The following is a 22,972-nucleotide window of genomic DNA, read 5'->3' as shown; positions in this document are numbered from 1 at the left end:
CCACCTTGTGCTAAGGGGCTGCCATAGCAATTCTCTCTTCAGAGGAACTTGGGTGCAGGATTTCCATTACCACTGAAGGTCTGTAGTGTGCTGTTGGGGACATCAGGGTGATTTAGTACTGAGGCAATAAACTCCATGTGCTCCTTTTAAGAAAAGTCCATTTACAAACACCATGAGCTCTGAATTCTCATCCAGAAGGGAGGCACTGTTCCTGCAGTTCCTAGCAGGAAGGAGCAAAAAGACATCCAGGCATTATGGTTAATGGAGCTTTAACATTTATGTGTGATTTGGAAAGTTCGCTTTTCTCCCGATATCTGGAAAATCCACTCTCGCTTTTGGAAAAACTTGGATTGGAAAATCAAGATTTATTCATGCAGCCTGTGTTAATTTATTGCTAAAATTCCTTATATTTGGAAATACCTCAAACATCTGCTGCATAAATAATGCAATGACACAATGTCACTGTTGTGGTTTTTTTGGGGTTTTTTTAGTTTTGTGTTTTTGGGTTTTTTTTAATTTGGTTGGTTTTCCATTGCGCTGCTGAAAATCATTCCATGTACTGTGTGGTAAACAAGTGGGAGCATTTATGGCAATGCATAGTCGGTATGCAGAGGGGTAGGAGACCACGCAAGAAATATTTTTGGCTTTCTTCCTCAGTACTCTTAGAGACAGGAGATACATAGCACATCTTGCAACTATTATATTGAGCTTTTTACAGTGTGTTTGTATTTTTATTTAAATAACTATATGTATGTATTTACTGTCCAAAGGAAGTATGTAAATGGAATAGAGGTTGTCCTCTTGATGTTAAGTGAAAAGAAAAGAGAGTCAGTCGTAGCACGGACAAGCACAGACCTCTGATGTCTCTTTTGGGCTCATCCTGTTCAATCGAGGAGATGTGTCTACCCATTTGGGTGCACATGTTGGGGGTTGCTCCTGGGGATGAGGCTGCTCTGGAAATCAGTCTCGCTTGCACAAGAGATTCCTCAGGCAGAAGAGAGCAGCAGCCTGTCCTTTCCTTTGATGCGGGAGACCGGGGCTGTCTGCTCGGTGGGTGACCCACAAGCTAGCTGCCTCTGGCTTGGGGACTTAGGGTGCAGCAGTGAATGGTAAGAGACATGTTGCTGGGAGAGGACGGGGAGCTTGCCAGCCCAGCGAGTGTTTAGCACAGGGCCCCAGAGCCGTTGCTTTCTGTTTGAGCTGAGATGGTCTGGCAGCTGTTGGTTCGATCAGTAATTTTTCACCATCAGCCATCTGTACGTAACCACCCAGGTAGAGAATTTCTCCTCCCCCTTCTTCGCATCTCATGTGCAATTCTCTAGCTCTAGCAAAGGCTTGCCACACCAGAATTTGGAACCACTGGGCTAGGATATAATTGGAAGAGAAAACTCATTTGCACTTGTGCCTCGGTGAATCCGCAAACCCGGGTCTGTGAGATCAGTGGCCGGTGCAGTCGCCCCCGTGTCTCCCTCCCCTGCTCTTTCCTCCGCTGCTTCAGATATCGCCTCCTGACAAGTCAGCTGAAGAACAGTGTGTTCATTTGTCTCTAAGGTGGGAGGCTGTAACGAAGAGCTGAGTAACTCCGAGGCCTCAAATTAAGAAGAATGATTCACAGTACACTGCGTGTATTTGAAAACCAATGCGTCTGAAATTTGAATGGGGAGGGGGAAGGGGGCACTTGAACACTCTGGTTTTTAAGTTGACAAACCTTGCACGGAGGATGGTTGAAAGGGCTCAGGAGGATGGGGGGAGGAAGTGGTTAGCAACCACAGTGAACAGAGCAGGATTTTGAACGAGCCATACCCTTGTGATTTGTGTAAAATGCATAAATAGCAGCCGGAGCCCCAGCCTGCGTTTTATCCTGGCCAGTCCTGAAGGCACTCTGCTGCTGGCCGACAGGCTGAAGTCCTCCAGATGAATGCATACTTTGCAGGGACATCTCCAGGCCGTGCTCCGTGATGATCCAAACAGCTGTACAATTTCAAAAGCGAAGCAGGATACCAGGAATAATTTTAGGGTTTAGAATGAATGTAAACTGAAGGAATATGCCAAAGCGGTAAGAGGGGGTAGGTGAAGGAAGTGACTAAAAGTGAACATAGATTCCTGGACCCTTAATAAGAAGCAGTGAAACATTGTGAAAATAGTGAAACAACCGTTGTGTATGGGAAAGAAGTGATCCAAATCATGTCCACATCAGAATTTGTTCCCCACAAGAATCACGGTGCTTTGTGTTGCTGTACCAGTACTGTGCATTCTTGGACCAGCCTGCATCCCATGGTGTCATTTTAGACTACACAAATCACCATTGTTCCTGTATTTATAGGTTGTGTGGTAATAAAAGTAACTCCCAAAAATAATTGAGCATCATTTAGTACTTTTCTTCTGAGTCATAAAAAAAGAACTGTGTGAATATTTCCTCCCCTACAAGCCTAATGTGGATGTTAACTTCGAAACCTAATTAAATGCTAAGTGTCGTGTTATCTACATGATGCTAGTCACCCTTGGCAAGGCGGTGGGGAGAAGATGGGAATGAAGACCCTGAGAAAGGCATTTGGATGTGATAAATTAAAAAAGGATCAATTGGAAGAAAAAGAAAAGCGGGGAAAAGGGGACAGAAACTGCAGGGCAAACGCAACTGTTTGTTATACCAAGCTCATGCAAGATAGAGATTTGTGATTAGTAATACTGGGATTTGTGAAGCAGTTGCACCATGTTGTGTTGTTGCACTGTACACCTAACTGCCTTGGCTCCAGTCTCCTGGAGACTTCGAGCAGTGTGCAATCCCAGTGATGTATCCCAAAGCACAGGGTGGAATCAGGATTGCCTTGGGAGAGTGAGGCACCTGGTTTTACGGAATGGAAATGAGATGCTGGGTTGTCTCCTTTAGATGTCTTGATCTGGATAAGGCTGCCTTAATTCTGTTAACCTTTAAGAGAGTCGTTAACGTCTAATATTCTGTAATGATAATATGTTGACACCGTCTCTGGTTGCACAACCATTTACAGGGAATGTTTTGCCTGGAGTTTGTACGCTGTACAGCCTGCTCTGTGGCAAAGGCAAAACGGGACATTCCATGGTGTTTCTGCAGGGTGCTGAAGTTTTGGCCTCTGTCATTCTTGTGGAGCAAGCTCTCAACTTGCGAGCAGCTGGGACATCGCCTGCAGCACCTCCAGGTCATCAGCATCAACAAGAAGGCTCAAAACCAGACTCAGCTAATGAGGTATGGAGTACACATAAAGTCACGCATGTCTTTGCTCTAGCCCTGTCTTCTCTGGGGAACCCAAACCGTGGATCTTGTGCCCACACAGCACTATGGGGTCCTTGCTGCACCATGTCATAGTGCCTTCCTTGCTCTACTCCCTGTTAGTTTGCAGATCTTTACCCTGTACTCTGTTTATAATAATTATGCCTTTTGCCAGAGAGATGCCTTTTCCCTAGCCTGGGAAAGGCGACTGGGCTATTGCCCACAGAAAGCTTGCATCCGTGTGTGTAGTGTTTTGCTATCACTACTCCCACAGGCTCATTGCTTTCACATACGCTGCTGTTAACCAAAAACTGCAATCGATATTCAGTGGCACTTTCCATCGGAGCAGAAAGGTTTAAATGCTCCCCCTTCCACCCGCTCTTTTGGGGAATCTTTCTTGCAGTAACTGGAGACCACAGACTCCAAGAGCAGTAACAAAGTCGGTGTAATAGAAAAAGCAAACACGCAGCACAGTGCACGGAACAGGGAGAGGCAGAGATCTGAGACAGATACTGAATGCCCTATGGCCATTACACAGCGAGTCTTGTTCTGTGTGGTTCTCTGATCCTGCAGTAATAGACTCCCAGGGAACACTTAAAATAGATTAGCAGATTTGAAGGCTAAAAGTAACTGTGATTGTTTAATCTGATTTCCTGAATAACTCATGTCATGGAGTTTCATTCAGAAACTCTAGCAGTGAAGGGGCAGTTCAGCAGCCCTTCTGGGGACATTTGTGTACCCAAACCCACTATTTTTTATATTGACTAGTGGTTCAGCTAAAGTATACCTCTTGGAAAGCCATCCGATCTCAACGTGGATACTCCAAGTGCTGGTGCCCTTAGTATTGGTAAATCTACACCTTGTCTAACATGCCTCTTTATAGCTTCCATCCCATTCTTTGCTCCCCTTACTAGTAAAGGTTTTGTGGTGTGGCAGGCTCCCAGTTTGGATGCTAAGTAAGCAAAGCCAATTGTCACTGAAACATTAAACACTGTCCTTCCTTTTTCTCTAACACCGTTTCTCTTTATCCTGCATGCAGGAAAGCCAACATCTTTGTCTCTCTGCTGATTGACGTCGCTCTGGGGATACTGCTGATGTCCTGGTTGTACCGAAAGAACCGAATTGGTCACCTCGCTGACACTCTCATCCCCGTGGCTGATGTAAGTCTGGCCAGAGCTGTTTGTCTCTCACCTTCTGTGGGTACCGACCAGCTCTTGATGCCTGGAGTAGCTATGAGGAGGCAATGCCTTACGCACAGGGATTTCAGAGAGTCCTGTCTGAAGCCATGCAAATTAGGTCTTCTCAAGAACAGTGAAATCTTCAAATCAAGCCTGCTGGGGCTGCTCAAAAGGAACACAGCTCTCCTCTGTGTGTGCAGTGAATAGTAATTAGATGTTTACCAGAGGGCTGCTCCAGCTCCTAAAGTAACAATTATGGTTTGGACAGAGCTTTGCAGCTGCAGGTTGAGTGGTTATCGAGCTGGAATACTTTTATTCTGGAGTCGACAGGCTGTGTCCTCAAGTTGTTGCTATATGGGGCATTTGGGGGGGGGAGCGGGGAAAGCTGTAGCCTGGGTGGAATCTGATAAACTGCTGAAAAGTCAAATTTGATAAGCACTGCAGCTGTGCTTGTGAAGAGGAATTTCATGGGGAAATCCAAAGGCGTTAGCTAGTCAGGATACAAACACCTGAAATCCTGTCTAAGAGCTCTGGTGTACAGATGGTAAACTAGGAAAACTTGCTGTGTCCTGTAATTTTCTCAAACATAACTCCTCTTGCCCACTAAGATCCTTCAGCATCAGCATAAATCCATGAAGAACAAGTATGACTCATACTATCCTGCTCTTCTGGTGGCTCATTTTGGGTGCAGTACTCCAATATATCTGTTTAATGGCAGTAAAGAACATATAATGTACTTCAGAGGCTGGAGACCAGACCACTAATCTGAAGTTAGCTCCATTTTAAGAGCTTCTGTGTCTTGGGAATACGTGTGCAGCCAATGTTGAGCACTGTCATGCAGCTGCACAGCCTAATCCTTTCTCTGCCCACTTTAATTTCTGGGAAAGAAGATGGATCTTTCCATTGATTTCTTTCTAGCAGCTGGAGAACATCCTCTCTTTGCTCTTTCTCTAGCTTCTTGGTTGGGAGGAATTTTATTCTGATAAGAGAATTCCAGCAGCAATTTATTTTTCCTACTTATCCTGTCTTTCTTGGGAAGAGCTCACATTTCCCTTGGTGATGATCTGCTTGGTCCATGTCTAACCTTTTAATTGTTACAAGCCATATGTCTCTAATTATTCTTGTACACCTGTGCTTTCAAAAAGTGTGTCTGGAGTGTCCAGCATCGCTGTGGATCACAATTATTGCTATTTTTGTTATCTTTCATCGTCAAATTTTTAAGGATTGCATGTTTTAAGGATTGCTGCAGATGCTATTCAGCAGCAGTGGTGGGGTAGAAAGAACCACAATTCTTGCAATACACTTGCTCTTGTATTTGAGCTATATACTAAAAATATTTTTCTAAGTCTTATTCCTAAGTCTTTTCCGTTACAGATATTTCAGCTGGAGAAGTCTAAGTTCTCTAGAGCTCTCCCTGTGGGATTACTGTAAGTGTCCAGCTCTCAGAAATCTGATTTCTTAACAAGTCTGCAAGGAAGTGGCTTTTGGCTGCGTTCCTGTTTGTGCAGGTGGCTCCAGGAGGGGTTCCATCTGCCCAGTGTCTTTGGCAGATGGACGCTCTCTGTGCTCAAGGTGTACCCGATCCCAGCACCTGTCCTGGATAGGCTTGCTTGTGAGAGTTGCTCATTTGTTCCTCTTTCAGTAATTTAGCTTGTCTGTCACTCAGCTTGCGCGTCACAGTGTCTGTTATTTTCACCGTATCTCCTACGTGCGCGGACTTCGCTACCTCGCTAACACCAAGAACTGTTTACTTACTTTCCTGGAAGTGCTGACTCCCCCTCGTGTGGGTGGCCTGCAGTCCATCAGTGCCTTTCTTCTCTGCTTCTCCAAGCTTATCAGGTTAGGCCACTTACAACTCCTCTTACTTTCCAGCCTTACTTTCTTCTTTCAAGCATATTGGATTGGGGACATGAAATTATTTGGAGTTCTTTTACTGCCTTCGGTGGGCATTGATTTATATGCATTATGTGCAGGCCTTAAAAAATGCAGATCTGAGTGATCCCAAAATAAACCAATGACTTCAGCATGTGGTGTGCAAGCCAGCACCACTTCTTTTCCAGTATGACAGCAAAATCTCCCCTTAGCCATTCAGCAGTAGGTTTCCTCTTTGCTGCTGAGTGTCCATCTGGTACGCATTATTCCCATCACTTGGGCTTTCTGAAGTGCTTATGTGTTGCCAAGTTCAGTAACTCAAACTTTCCCATGTGCAGAATGAGTTATTTTTCCTTCTCTAATGCTCCTTGCTATTCTGCTTTTGATACGTGCCCCAGATCTGATGGTGGCATTGACCTCACATCTCTGTATCTGTTAGTAAATAGAACATTATATATATTATAATAAGATTATTATATATTATAAGGTTATATATATAACCTTATTGATTGGATTGATTTTAATATTGACAAAATCGTAGCTGTGTGGGGACTGGATACAGTGCTTATTTTTTTTCCTAGCAAGCATCTCCCTGGAAGGACGCAGATGCAGGTAGATTATTTAGGCTCTCAACAACTGTCAGGGTCACAAGCTCAGCCTGCTGACGTGAGGTTCACGCTGTGTTCCCTAGCCATCCTTCGTCATCCCCTGATAGAACGGTTCTCAGATCAGCACTTAGCTAGCAATTGTTGACGATGCACAAGACATCATTGACTGCAGCTCCCACTTTCACAGCTTGATGAGCTGTGCTGTGCTGACTGTAATAACAAGTTGCTTTTGTCAGTAAATGAGGCAGATGTGATTCAGAGACACCTAGGGAGTAACTGGCGAGTAGCTGTATGCAATACGAAGGACGGATTTTTGGAGCAGGCTTTCAAATCCAAGAATGGAAAATGGGAATAATCCTCTCTCTGTAGGTGCCCTCGCAACTCCTGCCCTCGTCCTTCCTCCCCATCCCACCAGGCTCCCCAATGGTTGTCGTTGTTTTTGCCTTCCACAAGACAGCCTTGTTTCAAAAATACCCAATTCAAAGTGCTACATTTGTCTGGTTTAAAAAGAACTGCTTATAAACCATCTCCTTTTTTTTTTTTCTTTTCCTTCACCTCTTTCATCCTTGCTGATGTCTCTTTTTCTTAAGCTGTAATCTCTTTGAAACAGTTAAATATTTATCATAGATTGTGCCTCCAAAAATGTTACTGGGGCTTAGAGATAATTGGATGTAAGTTCCTATTCAGTCGTGTTCAGCTAATCCATAAACAAAACAAGCAGAGAGGACACTTCCTGGAAGATATTCTTAGATGTTAATTTGTAAAATAGTGTAACTGAGAGCCCTGAACACCTGCAACTAGCACAGGGCAAGCGTGTCTGGTAGGGAGAGCTTTGCTCTGCTTGCTCTGACTTGCACCAGATGCTCCACTCGGGAAGTTTGCACCATGCTTCCTGATGCCCGTGGTGCCCACCCGCAGCGCGCTGGGTGTCCTTCTCCATTGATGTCGCATCACCGTTAGACCTTCTGCATATGGAGGCTAGAAAGAAGAGCATGACAGTAAAGAAAATATTTCCACAGTGATCTCCTCTAAACCACGTTAGCTTTAGTCTCCAGTTCCTCAGTGTCCCTACTCCCCTTTATGAAACACATCCAAGTCACTGTATCTCATATATTAATACCAGCCACATTCAGTATTCATGACTGCAACAGGAGAATTGGACTCCTGGTCACCTTTTCTGATTCTTCTTGCTATTGATCAGTCCTAAAATATCTGGCTGGAAAACAACCTGCAAGGTTATGCCTTAGGACTATGTTTTGAAATGCCTTGCCCGGCTAAATAACAGCAAGCTAGGGCACCTTCCCAGAGCTATGTGCCCCTGTCAGAATTTAGTAGCATCTCTGGGACTGGCAGCCTCCAGAAGTATTCAGTGCTGAAAACCAGCCTTGCTGAAGGACTGCTTTCAAGCATTTAAATATTTCATTAAAATCCCCAAATGCTTTTTCTAAGTTACCAATCCAATGCTTTAAATATTAAAAACAGTCTATTTATAAAGTAGCTAACGCTTCTCAGCCACAGAGGTAAGATCCGTGGGTTCAAATCGGTTCTGACTCGCAGTGAGATATTTTAAGGGACAGAGGGAAAATGAATGAAATTACAAGGCATTCCTTTTGGGTAAGTTGAAGATGGAGCTCTTAATTTTGCCACTACGCTAAAAGTAAATGTTTACAAAGTAAATGTTTACAAATTCATTTTGCAAGGATCCTGTTGGTTAAGAAATAAAATGGAGTCATCCCTTGGAAATAATTTTCCTTTAGGGAAATTATCCATATGAATGACGGGGAAAGTAGGCTACAGTGCATCAGCTTTAGGTAGCATGTCTTGCTGCTTCTACACGTGCACAATTTGGGGTGCAATTCACTTGCATGGACCTGCCTATAAGTGGGGTTTGCAGAGGTAGAAGGCTTTTCCTCACAATTTCTGTTCATGGGGGACAGTGTGAGAGGTCACTTCTTCCAGGTCTGTTCCCCACCTGTTTGCTGGAGGTTCCCGCTCTTGGCTACCTCAATTCACAGCCTGGTGAATGGACTTCACCGCTGAGTTCAGCTTAGGTGAGTAGGTCAGGTGTGAACTACCGAGGAGCAGAGCCACCCCATCTTCTGCCCTGCCGACTGCAAGGGGGACCTCCGGCAGTTGGGGAGAGAGAGAAAATCAGTAAATGACATCAGCCTGGGATTAAATCACCAGAAATCGTGAGTCAAAGCCCTCAGTGATTTAGGGACGAGCTCCGTTAGACTTTTTTTTTTCAGTGAATCAGAGGGCTTCCTTATTACTGGGACGTCATGGGTATCTCTCCCTGAGATAGCAGAGAGACACGATAGTGGTAGGCAAGATCACTGCTATACGGCATGGTTAATCTCGCCTACTACACCACGGAGTATCAAGAAAGCTTGTTTATGTATGAAATACATTTATATAATCGTGTTTTCTAGCCTGCTGTAAACACATACAGGTTATTTGTAAAACTTCACTATTTTGCCCATGAGTGCAGTGCCATCTTCCTCCTTTTAAAATCCTGACAGCCTTCCCCATAGTTAGATTACTTGCTCAGTTCTGACTTTTCAATTGACTGTCCTAACAAGCCGATTTGTGCACCAGCATTTGCCATCTATTCCAAGAATTCTCATTACACCAAGAAATCATACTGTGCGAGTCTGCCAGAGCTGGCCATAAACAAACACCAGGTTCGTGTTCCCAGCGCTGAGACCGTTTAAGCAGTTCAGCTTCCTGTCTGCTGTTAAGAGTCAATAAAGGCCCATTTCTGATTTAACTAGCTGTAAAGTAGTCGTTTGGGGGTTTGGGGTTTTTTTTCCTGTTGGTTTGAAAGGTGTGGTAAGAATACTTTGGGGGGGCAGGACATAGAGTGCAGAGGACCTGTTCAGTGCAGTAGCTGTCTTTTATCTCAGGTGCCTTGCTTCTGTGTGTTTGTAGCACGTAGCTGAAGAGCTCCAGGACCTGCTCCAGTGGCTAATGGGAGCACCAGCTGGGCTGAAAATGAACCGAGCTTTGGATCAGGTTTTGGGCCGCTTCTTCCTTTACCACATCCATCTTTGGATTAGTAAGTGCAATTGTTTAACTTTTCAGCCTCCCTTTTCATCTCTGCCCTCCCGAGTGTTTAATGTTTGCCTAGAGGTGAATAATGAATCAAAAGGCACTATTGCAAGTACAAACTTGTCTGTGAGTCTTCCTGCTGTGGGAACTCAAGCCAAAGTTGGATTCCCACACAAGGAAGTCATGTATATTAAATGAAGCGCTTGTATTGATGCTTCGCAAGAAGTGCAGATCACGATGGAGCTTGCTCACTTCGTGCCGTTAGCGGTGAGTGTCCAAGGGAAGGCTTTAGGTCTTCTGCAGGCTCGCGGAGTCTTTGCCATGTAAGAGGCAGCTGATGGGACAGGGATGAGAAGTGTGCTCTCAGAATGCAAATGTCAACCCTGTCCTATCACTGACTTCAGCTTAGTGCAATTCTATTATTTCAGGTCGTCCCTGAAATAACACACCCCTGCTATCCTTGATAAGTGTCTGATGAAGGAGTACAGTCACGATGGATGTGAACCCCTTAATTATACTGATTTACTTTGCTCACCAGTCAAGGATGGTTTTGTTTCTCTGACTTTGCTCCACTTCAGTGATGAAAGAGACTGTGTGCCTCCACACTGGTTTATTTTACAAAAGCCATATGGGGTGGCTTTTGTGGAATAGCAAGAAAAGGGGAATGGTTGTAGTAAAGGTTGATGTGTGTAGTTAAAAATGTCATTAGGAACCTGGACACAAATCTAGAAAAGCAAATCACATGTGGAGCGAAGCTACTGCTCTGTTCAAGCTAAACATGTCCTCCCCTTCCTCACAGAGCTGTCACACCTGGAAGAAACCTGGGGGGGAAGAGATTTTTTTCTTGACCGTCCTAAACAGAAGATGGCATCTAAAGGAGTATTCTGGTTTTACTTCCATGTTTTCATGGCTATGATTTCTGAAGCCATGTTCTAGGGTGGGGGGAATCAGTCTTTTGAGACTGTCAGCAGGAAGATGTCTCGGTCAAATGCTGACACTGCAATGTCCCCTAGGCTACATTCACCTGATGTCCCCATTCATTGAGATGATCCTCTGGTATGTCGGTCTGTCGGCTTGTCTGGGCTTGACCGTGGCTCTCTGTATCCTCTCTGACATCATTGCGCTTCTGACCTTCCACATCTACTGCTTCTATGTCTACGGGGCCAGGTGAGTTGAACTCTCTTGGCTGTGTCTTGGGTGTGTTTGGAGAGAAGGGACACTGAACTCTCAGGCCATGTCTTTAATTTGGGGAGCATTCAATCCTGGTGTCATTCTCTTGAATTCACGGTTTAGCCAGCAATTAATTTATTGCATTCTTTTCTGCCTGTAGAAGTGATGGCCACAGCAGTACAAGTGACCTGTCTTTCAGTTCTCCTGCGTTTAAATATTTATTTATTGTGTAGTGACCTGGAAAAACAAAACTACATGACAGGCAGAGGACAAGAAAGCAGTTCACCCCATCCCTTTGAACCAACCTTATAGTACTCTCTTCAGTTGCACCCTACCCAGTAGTTTAGAGGGGAACTGGAGGAGAGGCAGAGGAAGCCCCAAATTTCCTGCCTCTGCCCTGCTCCAGAGGTTCTGTCTGCATCGTGGAGCACACATGGCAGATTTGGGGTTACAGCCTGGCTGTGACACCACCCTAGTGGCATTGTCTGGACCTGCTGGAGGGCCCCACGGCCTGAGGGAGCATGTGGGGCCGCAGGGGGCTTTGGGGCATGTCCAGAGCCTGTTGGGTTTACTGTGCAAACAGTGCCCACCAGTATGCTCTGTTCCTGCCCTCCATTAACACGTGCTGCAGCAGGGAGTCACACAGGTCGCTGGAGAATAGCTGCTCTTGCCAAGGAGACGAGAGACGAGGTAATAAATAAAGGAACTTTTGGCTTATAAAGCACAGGATGGTCATTGTTCCTCCCCAGGCTGTGAGCAGAGGGCTTTACATTGCAAACAGCAGAAGAAATAGTAGAACTTCAGTTATGGGTAGTGTAGGGAATGGTTAGAAATGTTGAAAGATGATTTATGAATCAGGTCTGTTGCAAGCATAGGGCTTACACCTGAAATCAGTAATGTCAGTAACGCGGTGTCTCTTCCCAACACCTCTAATTACTGGAATTTCTGTTGTGGTCTGGGAGGAGTGGCCTTGCTCTGCCTAATTGTGCAGAGAGTGGAAATAGGAAAAGCATTTTCTCAGCTGATTGCTTTTCCCTTGTGAGCTGCAGGGAGCCAGTCTACCCACCTCGGCTGTTTGTTAGAACTACAGAGCAGCTCTTATCTTGCCGCTGGCACCGAACTGTCCCTGCTGTGCCAGGTGCCCCCCGTGGGGAGTCAGGAAGGGATAGCAGTCACCCACATCGACAGCCACCACCACACCTTGTGTTACTGCAGCTGGCAGAAGAATTTGCTGGTTCAGGTGCTGGTGAAGCCTGAGATCCCCTTCTGAAACCAACTGCACAGTGAAACGAGAGCAGGCAAGTGTGTGCAGGCAGCCAAGGAAGGTGGGGCAGGTGCCGCAGAAGCAACACCCGCTTGGTGCCATGTCAGGGTACACGGGGGAGCGTGCGGCCTTAGTCACAGCAACGGGGCAGGTGTGTACCAGCAACCTGGAGGAGTTGTCCTGGGCACCCTCCTGCCAAGGGATCAGTGCACAGAGCTGTGCCTGCCAGTCTGGGGGCACCCTGCCAATTTCTTGAAGCAGTTGGTGTTCCTCAAACCAGATTCTTCTCTTGGATAAGACTCCTTGCCTCTGCTTTCATAATGCTGCCTTGAAATCTGAGCAGCCTCCGTGCCTTAACTAGGCTGGTTAACCACTCTGGCTTTCATAGCTCAGGCTTTCTCAGGCTCTGTTCTGCCCCACAGATTGGCTGTGTCCCCTTTCTTTACTTCCCTGAGTGTTGGACGCTGCTGCCCAGGGCTCTTTGTGCCTCTTCTCCATCCCAGGGGCTCTTTCTTCCTCTATGTTATTCCATAGATCCCTCTGTTTCCCACCCCTTGTCACACCGAGCTTCTCTCACTGTTGCCACTTTTCTGGGAGGGGAAGTGGCTCTAAGTTACAAAAGGAAAGGGTGCAGAAGGGGTGCCACCAGCCATTTGGTTGATCTCTTCCCACTCTTATGGATGTCTGAAGCTGTGCTTTACTGCAGAAGGTGCAGGGGCGCCAGTCCTCTCCCTTGCCTCTCTGTGCTGTGGAGACAAAATTGAATTGTATTGCCTCAAGCGTGAGGGGTAAGACCTTGACCACTCCTGCTGTGGAAGGGCTGTGAAGAGGGGGAACAGAGCAGATCTAAACTGGAGAGACAGAGGTGAGCTCGGGGAGATAAGCTTGCTGCTGCTTTTGCTGCCGGGAAGGTGGTGGCATGGGGCTGGCAATTGCTGCTGCTCGTAGGGGCCACCCTCCAGCAGCACTAGCCGCTTCCCATGTGCCAGCCTCTTCATCGACAGGAGCAGAAATCGAGAGCCTGGCCGCAGCCCCGGGCATGGCGTGGCCGTTGCCCTCCACTGGTCCAGAGTGTCTGCAGTAGCCTGCTTTGCCCGTGCCAGGGGCCAGCCCAGATACAGTTGACTGAGCAATTAGTCTGCATCGTTCTCGGGCTGATTTCTTTTGCCGCCCTGAGTGCTGCGGCATCAGTGAGTGAGTGGGCACAGGGGTGTAATGATGACAGCTGTTTTGTGTTGAAGCTCGGGAACTCGCAGCTCTGATGCATGACGTCTTCTCTTTGCTCAGGCTCTACTGCCTGAAGATTTACGGCCTGTCATCTCTCTGGCGCTTGTTCCGTGGGAAGAAGTGGAACGTCCTCCGGCAGCGGGTGGATTCTTGCTCCTATGACTTGGACCAGGTAGTGCTGCAGCGCCCGGGGCTCGCTGCAGGGCACTGCCCACGGGCAGTACGATCCTGTTCTGCTTGGGCTGATCCTGAGCCAGAAACCAGGGAGGGCTTTGTGGTACCCAGAAACAAGCGCGTGTCGCGGGACTCTGCACCCGTGGCTCTTCGACCACATGCTTGGACTCTGCTGTTCTGCAGCACCCCTTGGTTCTCTGCATATTCAGGGGGTCTAATTCTGACGGGGGCTGAGCACCTGCAAGAAGGTGAACGTCGGTGGGTGCTGCAGATGCTCACAGCTCCTGTGAACTTCGGTGGGTGCTGCAGATGCTTACAGCTCCTGGAGCATGGGAGTGGGTACTGGGGAGGGAGGCAATTTAAAAAGCGGTGCCCAGCAGTGTTGCCACAGTAACAGACGTGCCAGCATTTCTATTAAAAGGCCCCGTTTCATTCACGTTGCGCTGGAGCCTGGCCCACACGTTCACACTCAAGCAGCAGAGGCAGTTTTTTGTCAAACGCTGTAAGCTCTTTTTAATTTCTGAAATGCCACGCAAAAGTTCAGCAGAACCCGAACTCCTCCATGCCGGCAGTTGCAAACATCACTAAAATAATACGATAATATTTGGTAACTTCAGGGCCAGTGCCTCTCTCTCCGTTGCAACAGATAACCTTGAGCTTACACCACAGTGGAGGAGCTATTTTTCTGTTTCTTTGGTGATGGAAAAGTAAGAGCCTCTGTGCCAGGAAGGCAGTTTGCGTCAGGGCTCGGTCCCTGTGACTTTGAGGAGAATTGGTTTGGCACTTCAGGCTTCATCCTGCTGCTCTGGAGGCTGGTGGGAATTATGTCATTGGCCTGGGTGGGAAGATACATTCAAAGCAGACCTTAAAAAGACTTTTGGAGATGTTAAGCAGCTGCAGTGGAGTGACAGAAAAGGGGAGAAACAACTGCTGTGAGGAGAAAGGCGTTGTAATCTATTTCTGGTTACGTGTGTAAAGCTGGGATGTTGATCCACCTTTGTAACAGGACTGTCTGGATTATTTTCTCTCATATCACGGCCAGGATCTCTTTTTGCAGAGATGGCCGTGCTCTGTGCTCCTATGGCCTCTCCACTCTGGAAGCGGTGACTGAAAATTGAAGAGTCAGATCCCTATTTGTCATAAATCTGCATTTCTTCCAGTTGGAATTAGTTAGACTTACGCCAACTGGGCTGGCCCAGAATAAAAATAACTTTTTCTGTGGGCAGTGGAGCTAATGACACCTGCTTTCCTATGGATTTTTCTCCTTCATCCTCTGAATATTGCTCCCCCCACCCCAGTAACTCCAGCTTCTTTCTCTCTCCCAGTTTCCACCAAGCAAGTGGCAGAACTCCTGTGGCTGGACTGACCATGGCTGCTGCTGGGAATGTTTATCAACCACATTTTGTCAGCTTTTCCCCAGCTGCTCCTTCTGCTAAAACAAGGAGGGACAAAAGTACTTCTCAATTCTCTACAAAATTCCCTACTAAATTTCTATTTCTTTGTACCTTTCCACCTTTTCCGGGTAAAAACTGACCAATGGCTTTAAAACTTGCAGGGACAGAGGGTGGACAAACAGCACGATCATGTAAGTCTTGTTTCATAAGGAAGCCGGCCTGAAATAGGAAATCTTGACTATTGTCTATAAAGGGAAAAATGCTGTCAGGATCCAGCTTATTTATCTTTCCAAACATAGTCCTATTATAGGGAGCTTTCTAAAAAGGCCCAGTGAGAGAAGTAGTACTGAAAATATTCAAGGTAACAGCATTATTCACACAGGGAGTAAAAAAAACACATTAAGAAGTTTTGCAAATTTTCATTGTCTCACAGTTTCCTATTCTTTCTTTTTTATTTTACTTTATTTTACCATCGCTCTGCTAATGATTGTGTTTCTCTTTTCCCCTAGTTATTTATTGGCACTTTGCTATTTACAATCCTGCTGTTCCTCCTGCCTACAACTGCGCTGTATTATTTGGTGTTTACCCTGGTAAGATTTAATCCTTGAAGCTAGTCATATACTGTCTTCTGAGATATAAAAAGAAGGTTTCTTAGTCATTTATTGTCATCCACAAAGAAAATACTAATTTGTCTGGGTGTCGCAGGAAGGGTTCTCACACAGCCCGTGTAGGCCAAGCAACCAGAATTCCGGATACGCGTTTGTGTTTCTCCAAAGGGAATTCCCAGCAAATCCCAGTCAGCGGGACAAGCTGTTCCCCTCTCTTTGGCTTGGAAGTCATTTTGTTATCTTTCCATCCCACGTCTGGGGTGACCGCCCCTCTACTTTGATCCAGAACTTTTTTTCAGGAAATTAACTGGCTGTGTTAAATGCTTTCAGCCAGGCTTTGCTCAGAGGGTTGGACTTCTTTATTTTCCTTTTCTTCCCCCAAAATGACCAGTCCTTTCTGAGGCCTGCCTGCAGCAAAATTTTCCAGAGACAGTGGCCATCATGTGGCTTCAACATCTTTTTTTTGAGCTCTCTCTTTTCAGATAAGCTTTGCAGCAAAAAATAAATGCAGTCTGACAAAAGGAGGTGCTTTAATCAGGGTACAGAAAACATGGAGCAGGAAGCTCATTTCTGACTGCTTTGCTTTTCCTTAGATGCTTTACATGCAGTTTCTGCAGGCAGAAATAAGCTACTTCATTTTGCTGTTGGAGAGAGAAAAATTTACATTCGTGGATACGCAGTGATGGAGCTTACTAGAAATGGAAACCTGAATTCTCCCTTCTAGCCTATGAGTGTATGTCCTTGCAGGTCACAGCTTCTACAACCCTAGGGGTTTCATTTCAGGTACACCCTAAGCTAAGCTTGTCAAGGAACCTCACGCAGTGTCCGGATGCCCAGGACTTCTAGACATCAAACCCACTTTGGGAGGCTTTAGCTTAGTGCACAGCAATGTCAGATTGCAGATCAGCTCGTGAATTGGCAAGTGATGCATCTCTGTTTCTCTGAGATTTTCTTATTAAACTGTTTCTCCGTAGCTCCGTTTGCTGGTGGTGATTGTGCAAGGCCTGATACACTTGCTAGTTGACCTGATTGACTCTCTGCCACTTTATTCAATCATCCTTCGGCTCTGCAGATCCTACAGACTCGCAGGTAAGTACTTCAGCACTGCACATGCAGAAGTTCAAGGATTTTACGTTATGCATTTAATTTTGGTGCGATGGGTAGCTTCTGAATAGAAAGATGCAGTGGGGGCAGGGAATAACTTAAGGCTCAAGTCGTGCAGTTGTCCATACTGATAACCAATTACTGCAGGATGAGGGTATCAATGGAAAGAAATTTGACGCTGAAGCAGAATCAGGAGCATCTTTACAAAGCCTGCGGCAACTAAAAGTGACATCCAAACAAGCACCGTCTAAATGAGTTCATCTTTTGATTCCAGTTCTAGTGTACCCAGTCAGGTAAAACTTTTGAGAGTTAAACCAACTGTTAACCGTGGGGCTTTGGGCTCTGAAAGAACCCAAATTACAAAAATTACACAAATATTTGGAACATCTGCTGTTTCAAAGGGCTGGATGTGCAGTGGCCATGAATCAATGGAGCTGCTTCAGTTCTGCGCTGACTTGACTAACTGAAGTCCTGAGCTGAGGTGTTTGGATGAATTTCAGAGCTCTGGGCAGATTTCAGATAATCGTTGAGACTACTCTGTCACTGTTTTGAAACTAGTCATTGTTTTTCCACTTTTGGTAACCATCAGCTATGGTTGGCATCAGAGTAAAGGGTCATTCTGAAATGTGTTTAATTGTCAACAGCTATGGTTAATCTAGTTAAACAGAGCTAAATTATTATTTCCCATCCATTTAAAGAGCATGCAGCAGGAATTTTAAATATAAGAAAGAGCTTGATCATCACTAAACCAAGGGTAGTCATCAAATGCAAAGGAAGCTTGAGGCAACTGCTAACAGCTTTGTCTGTTGGAGCAGTGCCAGGCTTGATTTTTGGGAAGGTAGAGCTGAGCCCTGCTACCAACTCAGTTGCTTTTCTGTGTGTGCCTTCAGCAAGTTCCTATGAATTTCCTGGCAGAAACTTCTTAACCCCTCAGGGCTGTCTTTGGAGAACAGGAGATGCTGCTGAAGAAAACTGACCCAGTAAACAGCAGGTCATAGGGTAGAAGGAAATCTTGTTGCCATTAATATATGACTAAGGCCATATATTCCCATCCGTCTTAGGTTACTTCTCAGCTTTGTTTAGCCAACCACCTTCTGCAGAGTAAGAAGCCTCCACCCAGGTGGAGGATTGTCTTCTCAATTGAGTTTGTTACCTGATGTACTTTCTTTGTTGGCTATTTGTTTGCTCCTCTTAAACATTTTAAGAAGGAGAAGACTGTGATGCCATGCTGCCTGCAAGATGAAGAGGCATCTCTGAGAATTTCTGCAGCCTGTGTTCCTGCCCCAGCACAAAAACATGTCACTGGAGTGGTAACAGATGGAGCAGTTGAATCAAATTCAAAGGACTAAAGAGAGTACACATCACTTGATGTCCTCACTGCTCAGGTTTTATCTCCCTTTTCAGACTCAGAACTTGGATAAGACATCCTCTGGCATATGTTACAGTAACTGATTTTACAGGCACTGTAAAGGTGGCGCTCCCAACGTGAATGGTAACCCATGGCTTTTCCTGTCAGGAAGGGCTTAGTGCAGCAGTTAAGTTCAATTCAGCTCAGTCATTGCATCTGGCCTTCAAGTTTTTTGACTCAGTTTCTGAATCGACAGATTATAGATTGATGAACGATCCATCCACACACCAAAAATGAAATCCATATTTTCTTTCTGCACATCAGAAGTGAAATACTTTAGACTTTAAAAAGCCTTTTGCAAATATATCAAAGCCGGTGTCCTGTCTGGAAGAGTTCTGTCTGCCCAGTGTGAGCTCACGGGATGCTGCCTTGGTTGGGATGGGTACGCTGTGACGTTGATTTTGAGCATGAAGTAAATCGCAGCAGTGGGGTTCAGGGGTCTCAGACTCTGCCCACACCCAAGTTACCAACATACTGTTTGACCGTGCGCAGGTCAGTTCCTTTTCTCTTTCCCTCTTGCCCAATACATCGGTATTCACATCACAAGCTTTGGAGCAAGTTTTGTCATGGTTCTGTAGGACCTCTCGTGGTGGCGTCTCCATGATTACTGGAGTACAAACGAGCAGTGAGCTTGCTTTAGTGCGCTGTCATGTGAAACAAAGCAAATGGGTTCGTGTCCCAGCCTCTCTTGTGCCTTCAGTGAAGCTGGTGTACAGAAAAAGCAGAACCCTGAGCTCTGGACTTGGCTGGCAATCACAGAACAGTTTAGGATTCTTCTCTGCAGTAGACTGAGCCTTCTACAATACACTCGTAGCCTTTTTGTGCATGTATTTTCTTAGAAATTTAAGGCTTCTGAACAATTAAATAATCTAATAAAGAGATTTTTGGCTTGCAGCAGTAGACGGGAAGTGTGGGGGCATGACCTACAGAAACAGCATTTTCTAGTCGAAGGGACTGTTCCTAGGAAAGGCTCCAGAGCGCTCGACCGCATACCTGAAACTTCAGTGCCCTCTCGTTTCTGTCTGTCTCTGACAAACTGCCTGCCTGGAAAGCAGTTCCTGGAATGGCTTAGACACTTGCTCGTAGCCAAAACTCAATGAATCCCGCTGAATACTTTTTGTCATCTAGCACATTTGCTTATTGAGACCCAGGGCACTCAAACATCTTTTTGGAGCCTTTGGGGAAGCCCATGTTTCAATATAACCCAGCAAAACACAGCTAAATCCTTCCTGCCTCGTACAAAAAAAGATTTTACGATCTGAGGATATGCTTTAAACCAGAGCTGTTTGCTAGGCAAGAGCATTCTCTCCCAGAAGGAGTACACTGTGTAATTTTAATTAATTCAGATTATTTCAAAGAAAAAATGGTTTTTGTTTTGTTTTTTTTAAATGTGTAAGAGTCGCATAGATACTGTAGTGATGGGGCTTAGATGAAGAGGTTTATTTCTATTTGTACTCCTGAGTCACTGTTTGATCTGTGGCAGATCACTTCGTTACTCTTGCCTCAGGTTCATACCTGTAGGAAGGAATAATAGGGGCACGCTTGGCTGGTGCAGGTTTGCAGAAGATGGATTGGTTTTATTTCTGTGCAGTGATTCGAGATCTTTCACAGAAAAGTGCCTCCCTAATCCTAGTTACCTCTGTTTGAAACATTGCGTTCAATGTTCATGTGCACTATGTCACCATTGGAATCCAAAATCTTTCCTATTTATCTTTAACGTAGCAAGTCAAAGAGGAAATGTAAAAATGGCAGGTTTGATGGGGTTAGTAGCGTGATTAAAAACATCTGAATGCTGAGATTAATTGACAGTGATTGCTCTGAAATGACTTTAATGCCTCCAGGCCGGCCACTTTCCTCCCTTAGTCTGACAAAGGGAGAGATTTGCACATGTGCTGTATGTACGTCAGCACAAATGAAAGGTGAGTTCGCTGCCTGCTGTTAACGTGGAGTTCCCCATTCTGATGGAAGTTTGGGAAAAGAGAAGGATTTTTGCAGTCCCTCTATCGTCGTCAGGTCTGATTTCTAGGCTTTGTACTTTCTTTAGGACGGTGTGTTCAAGCTGGAAATCAGAGAGCTGCTTTTCATGGAGCTGAGAGAAATGCATCGTTTGTCATTACGCTAAAACTACCGTAGAGCGAATCTGTGCTTCCTGTTGAAAATGTGTGAGGGTTGACATACCAGGAAAGGTTGAAAACTCCATTTCTAGGAAATCGGTGCTCAGCCAACCGAGCTGAGCAGCAAATGGCATGGGCTTTTCTGCAGCCTGGATTTGGTTTCCCTGTTTTGTTTCTTTTCAGCTGGTGTGAAGTTCAGAGTCCTCGAGCAGCAGGATGGCAAACCTCTCCGACTCCTCATGCAGGTAAGCCACTTGTGCCCTCCGCGGCATTTTCTGCTGGAGGCTTCCCCTCGGACTGGCCCCAAGGTGGTTCTCTCCTCTGTAGCAGTTCTGCAACTGCTCCCACTGAAAGGCCCCGCTTAAAAAGTTTCGGCTGCGAAACACTGAAACAAGGGAAATACGTTTCACATAGCAATCGCTGGCTGCTGCTTTCTCTTCTTTTTAATGCTTGAATTACCCATTTAGAGAAAATGCAGTGTCTTGTATGAAATAAAATATGAAAGATAGGAGAAACATGAAGCTCGGTTACTTCTGGAATTAAGACTTTGTGTCGCTTTCTGGCTCTATGCAGCTTTGCCTTAATAATTACTGAACACCGAGAGAAGCAAAAGGCGGCAGCTAAACCATCCAGAACGAAAGACAGTTAAGGGCTTGTAGAAGGTGTTCCCCTCCCGACGTGCTGAAAAGCTGCTCCACGGCGGCAGGATGGCTGCGTGGGCAAGACAAGAGAGGGAAGGGCCTCCTGTTATTCTCCTGAGTCGCTCTGGCAAGGTGCAGAGGAAAAGGTTACCTGTGCTTTTGTAACCTCACGTTTCCCTGTTCTGTCATCAGAGGTACTAAAGGAAATTTTGTTCTGAAAAGAAATGATGTGATGGTAGTGGTGAAGTTCCCATTACGCTTTCAGGAGTGACTGTGGAGTACTGCCATATCACAGGGTCGCTTTTGTTGCTCTCTGCATCCTAGGAGGAAAGTCTGCGAGTAGCATATAGAAGTTAGAAAAAACACTTGGACACTGGGAGAGTGCGTGGGAAGGAATTAACTGTGGCTTCCCAGTTCTTTTGCTTTTCCCATCACCGGTCCAGCCCCGGCCCTGTTTCAGCAGAGATCAGCTTAGCACGGAACCGGCACACCAGCTAGCAGCAATTCAAAAGGGAATCCCTTCAGCAGATGTCTTCTGGGGCAAACCCAGCATTTCCTAAGCATGCTGTCTTCCCTGTCCCTGTGTTTCAGTAGGGTAGTGGTGTAAGAACCTAAATCTGTCATTCTCCATGGCCAGAAGACTCCATAAAAAGGAAACCAAACACCAAAAATGAAGCACAGGAGCTGCTGAGCAGAGAATTTGGCATCACTGTGTTTGTGAGATGAGGTGGATAGCTTCTGCAGAGGAAAAAGATCATAACTTAAAGAGCAGAGGCAGTGAGTCATGTGAATATGATGAATTTTCCTTGGACCACTGCTGAAAGATCCTTCTGCTATCTAGAATATAGCATAAGGTATCATATCAAGAGGTGGAAGTGCTTTAGTGGATGTCTCTCTTGGCCTTCTGCTCAAATAATAATGAGCAGAGAGTCAGTAAAGGCACTTTTTTGCTCTCTTTGTGCTGGTGGACATGAAAAATGGGCTCGTGTCAGAAATCCTGCTGAATATACCACTTTGTGATAGGTGTTTTGAGAGGACAATCTAAAAAGGCTGGTTTTAAGAGACATGCTAAAATTCTTATTTATGGTACATGATGATGTTCCCTTCTAGAAATTTCACAGTGGCTCTGTCCCCTCCTGATATGGTAGCCCTCCGGAGCCGTGCTCGATGGAAGTCAGGCTGTATGCATTTAAGCTATAGGTGACTATAGCCCCTTTGGGGTGTTGGTAATGGATTAGAAATCAATAATGCTGGGTTTGAGCATTCACATTCGTCTTGTGGTTCAGCCGAGTGATTATTTTTTATTTTTAAGATAGTGTCACTGGAATGCAAAGTCCAGGCACAGGCAGGCGGAGGGCGGGAGGTGATATTTCCATTCCAAATGCTACTTAATTTTCTCCAGGAAGTCTTACATAGCTCAGTATTTTCAGGAGTGTTTAAAAACCATTTATTTTGGTGTACAAGAAGAAATATTTCTGGCAGCGTGGCTCAGCTGAACCAAGTGAGAAGACACCAAGAGTTTGATTCATCTGTATAGCTTCTGCCACAAGCATCGTCTTTCATGGCAATTGCTTTGAAAAGGGTTAAGCAAAAGAGGAAGGGAAAAGGGAACAGCTCCATTATGAAACAAAGGATGTATATTATAGCAGGGTATATCATAGCTTTGGACTACAGAAATTGCATAAAAGGAACTCGGAATGCCATTTCCCTAATAACCGGTTGCTTTTGTTTTGCTGGGTTGTTTCCATTTCTAATAGGAGAGGCAGATGCATCTATTGCGCTGGGCGTAAAACCATCTCTTGTTGTTTCTCAGTAGGCAAGTGTTACCGCTTGGTATCCCCACTGCCTAGGGAGGGTTTTCAGCGAGAAATGTTGTGTCCAAACCTTCCAGCCCACGTAGCTAATAGTCAAAGGA

General features: G+C 45.6%; 1 protein-coding gene across 3 annotated transcripts in view; it reads left to right on the top strand.

Annotated features, from left to right (window-relative positions):
• PIGQ (phosphatidylinositol glycan anchor biosynthesis class Q) overlaps nucleotides 1-22,972 on the top strand; it is a 37,750-nt gene that overhangs the window by 7,719 nt on the left and 7,059 nt on the right. For 2 of the 3 annotated variants that reach the window (XM_075767074.1, XM_075767073.1), the window contains exons 3-10: nucleotides 3,089-3,220; nucleotides 4,284-4,404; nucleotides 9,834-9,960; nucleotides 10,967-11,120; nucleotides 13,675-13,786; nucleotides 15,692-15,772; nucleotides 16,765-16,879; nucleotides 20,600-20,661. In XM_075767074.1, the coding sequence (XP_075623189.1) occupies nucleotides 3,089-3,220; nucleotides 4,284-4,404; nucleotides 9,834-9,960; nucleotides 10,967-11,120; nucleotides 13,675-13,786; nucleotides 15,692-15,772; nucleotides 16,765-16,879; nucleotides 20,600-20,661 (904 nt within the window). The remainder of the gene's footprint in view (nucleotides 1-3,088; nucleotides 3,221-4,283; nucleotides 4,405-9,833; nucleotides 9,961-10,966; nucleotides 11,121-13,674; nucleotides 13,787-15,691; nucleotides 15,773-16,764; nucleotides 16,880-20,599; nucleotides 20,662-22,972) is intronic. The other variant, XM_075767075.1, reaches the window with a different exon arrangement.

The sequence above is a fragment of the Balearica regulorum genome, chromosome 15, assembly GCF_011004875.1.
Source record: "Balearica regulorum gibbericeps isolate bBalReg1 chromosome 15, bBalReg1.pri, whole genome shotgun sequence".
Taxonomy (NCBI): Eukaryota; Metazoa; Chordata; class Aves; order Gruiformes; family Gruidae; genus Balearica; species Balearica regulorum.
The sequence above is the reverse complement of the archived record's forward strand: the minus strand, read 5'-3'. Positions and strand labels throughout refer to the sequence as shown.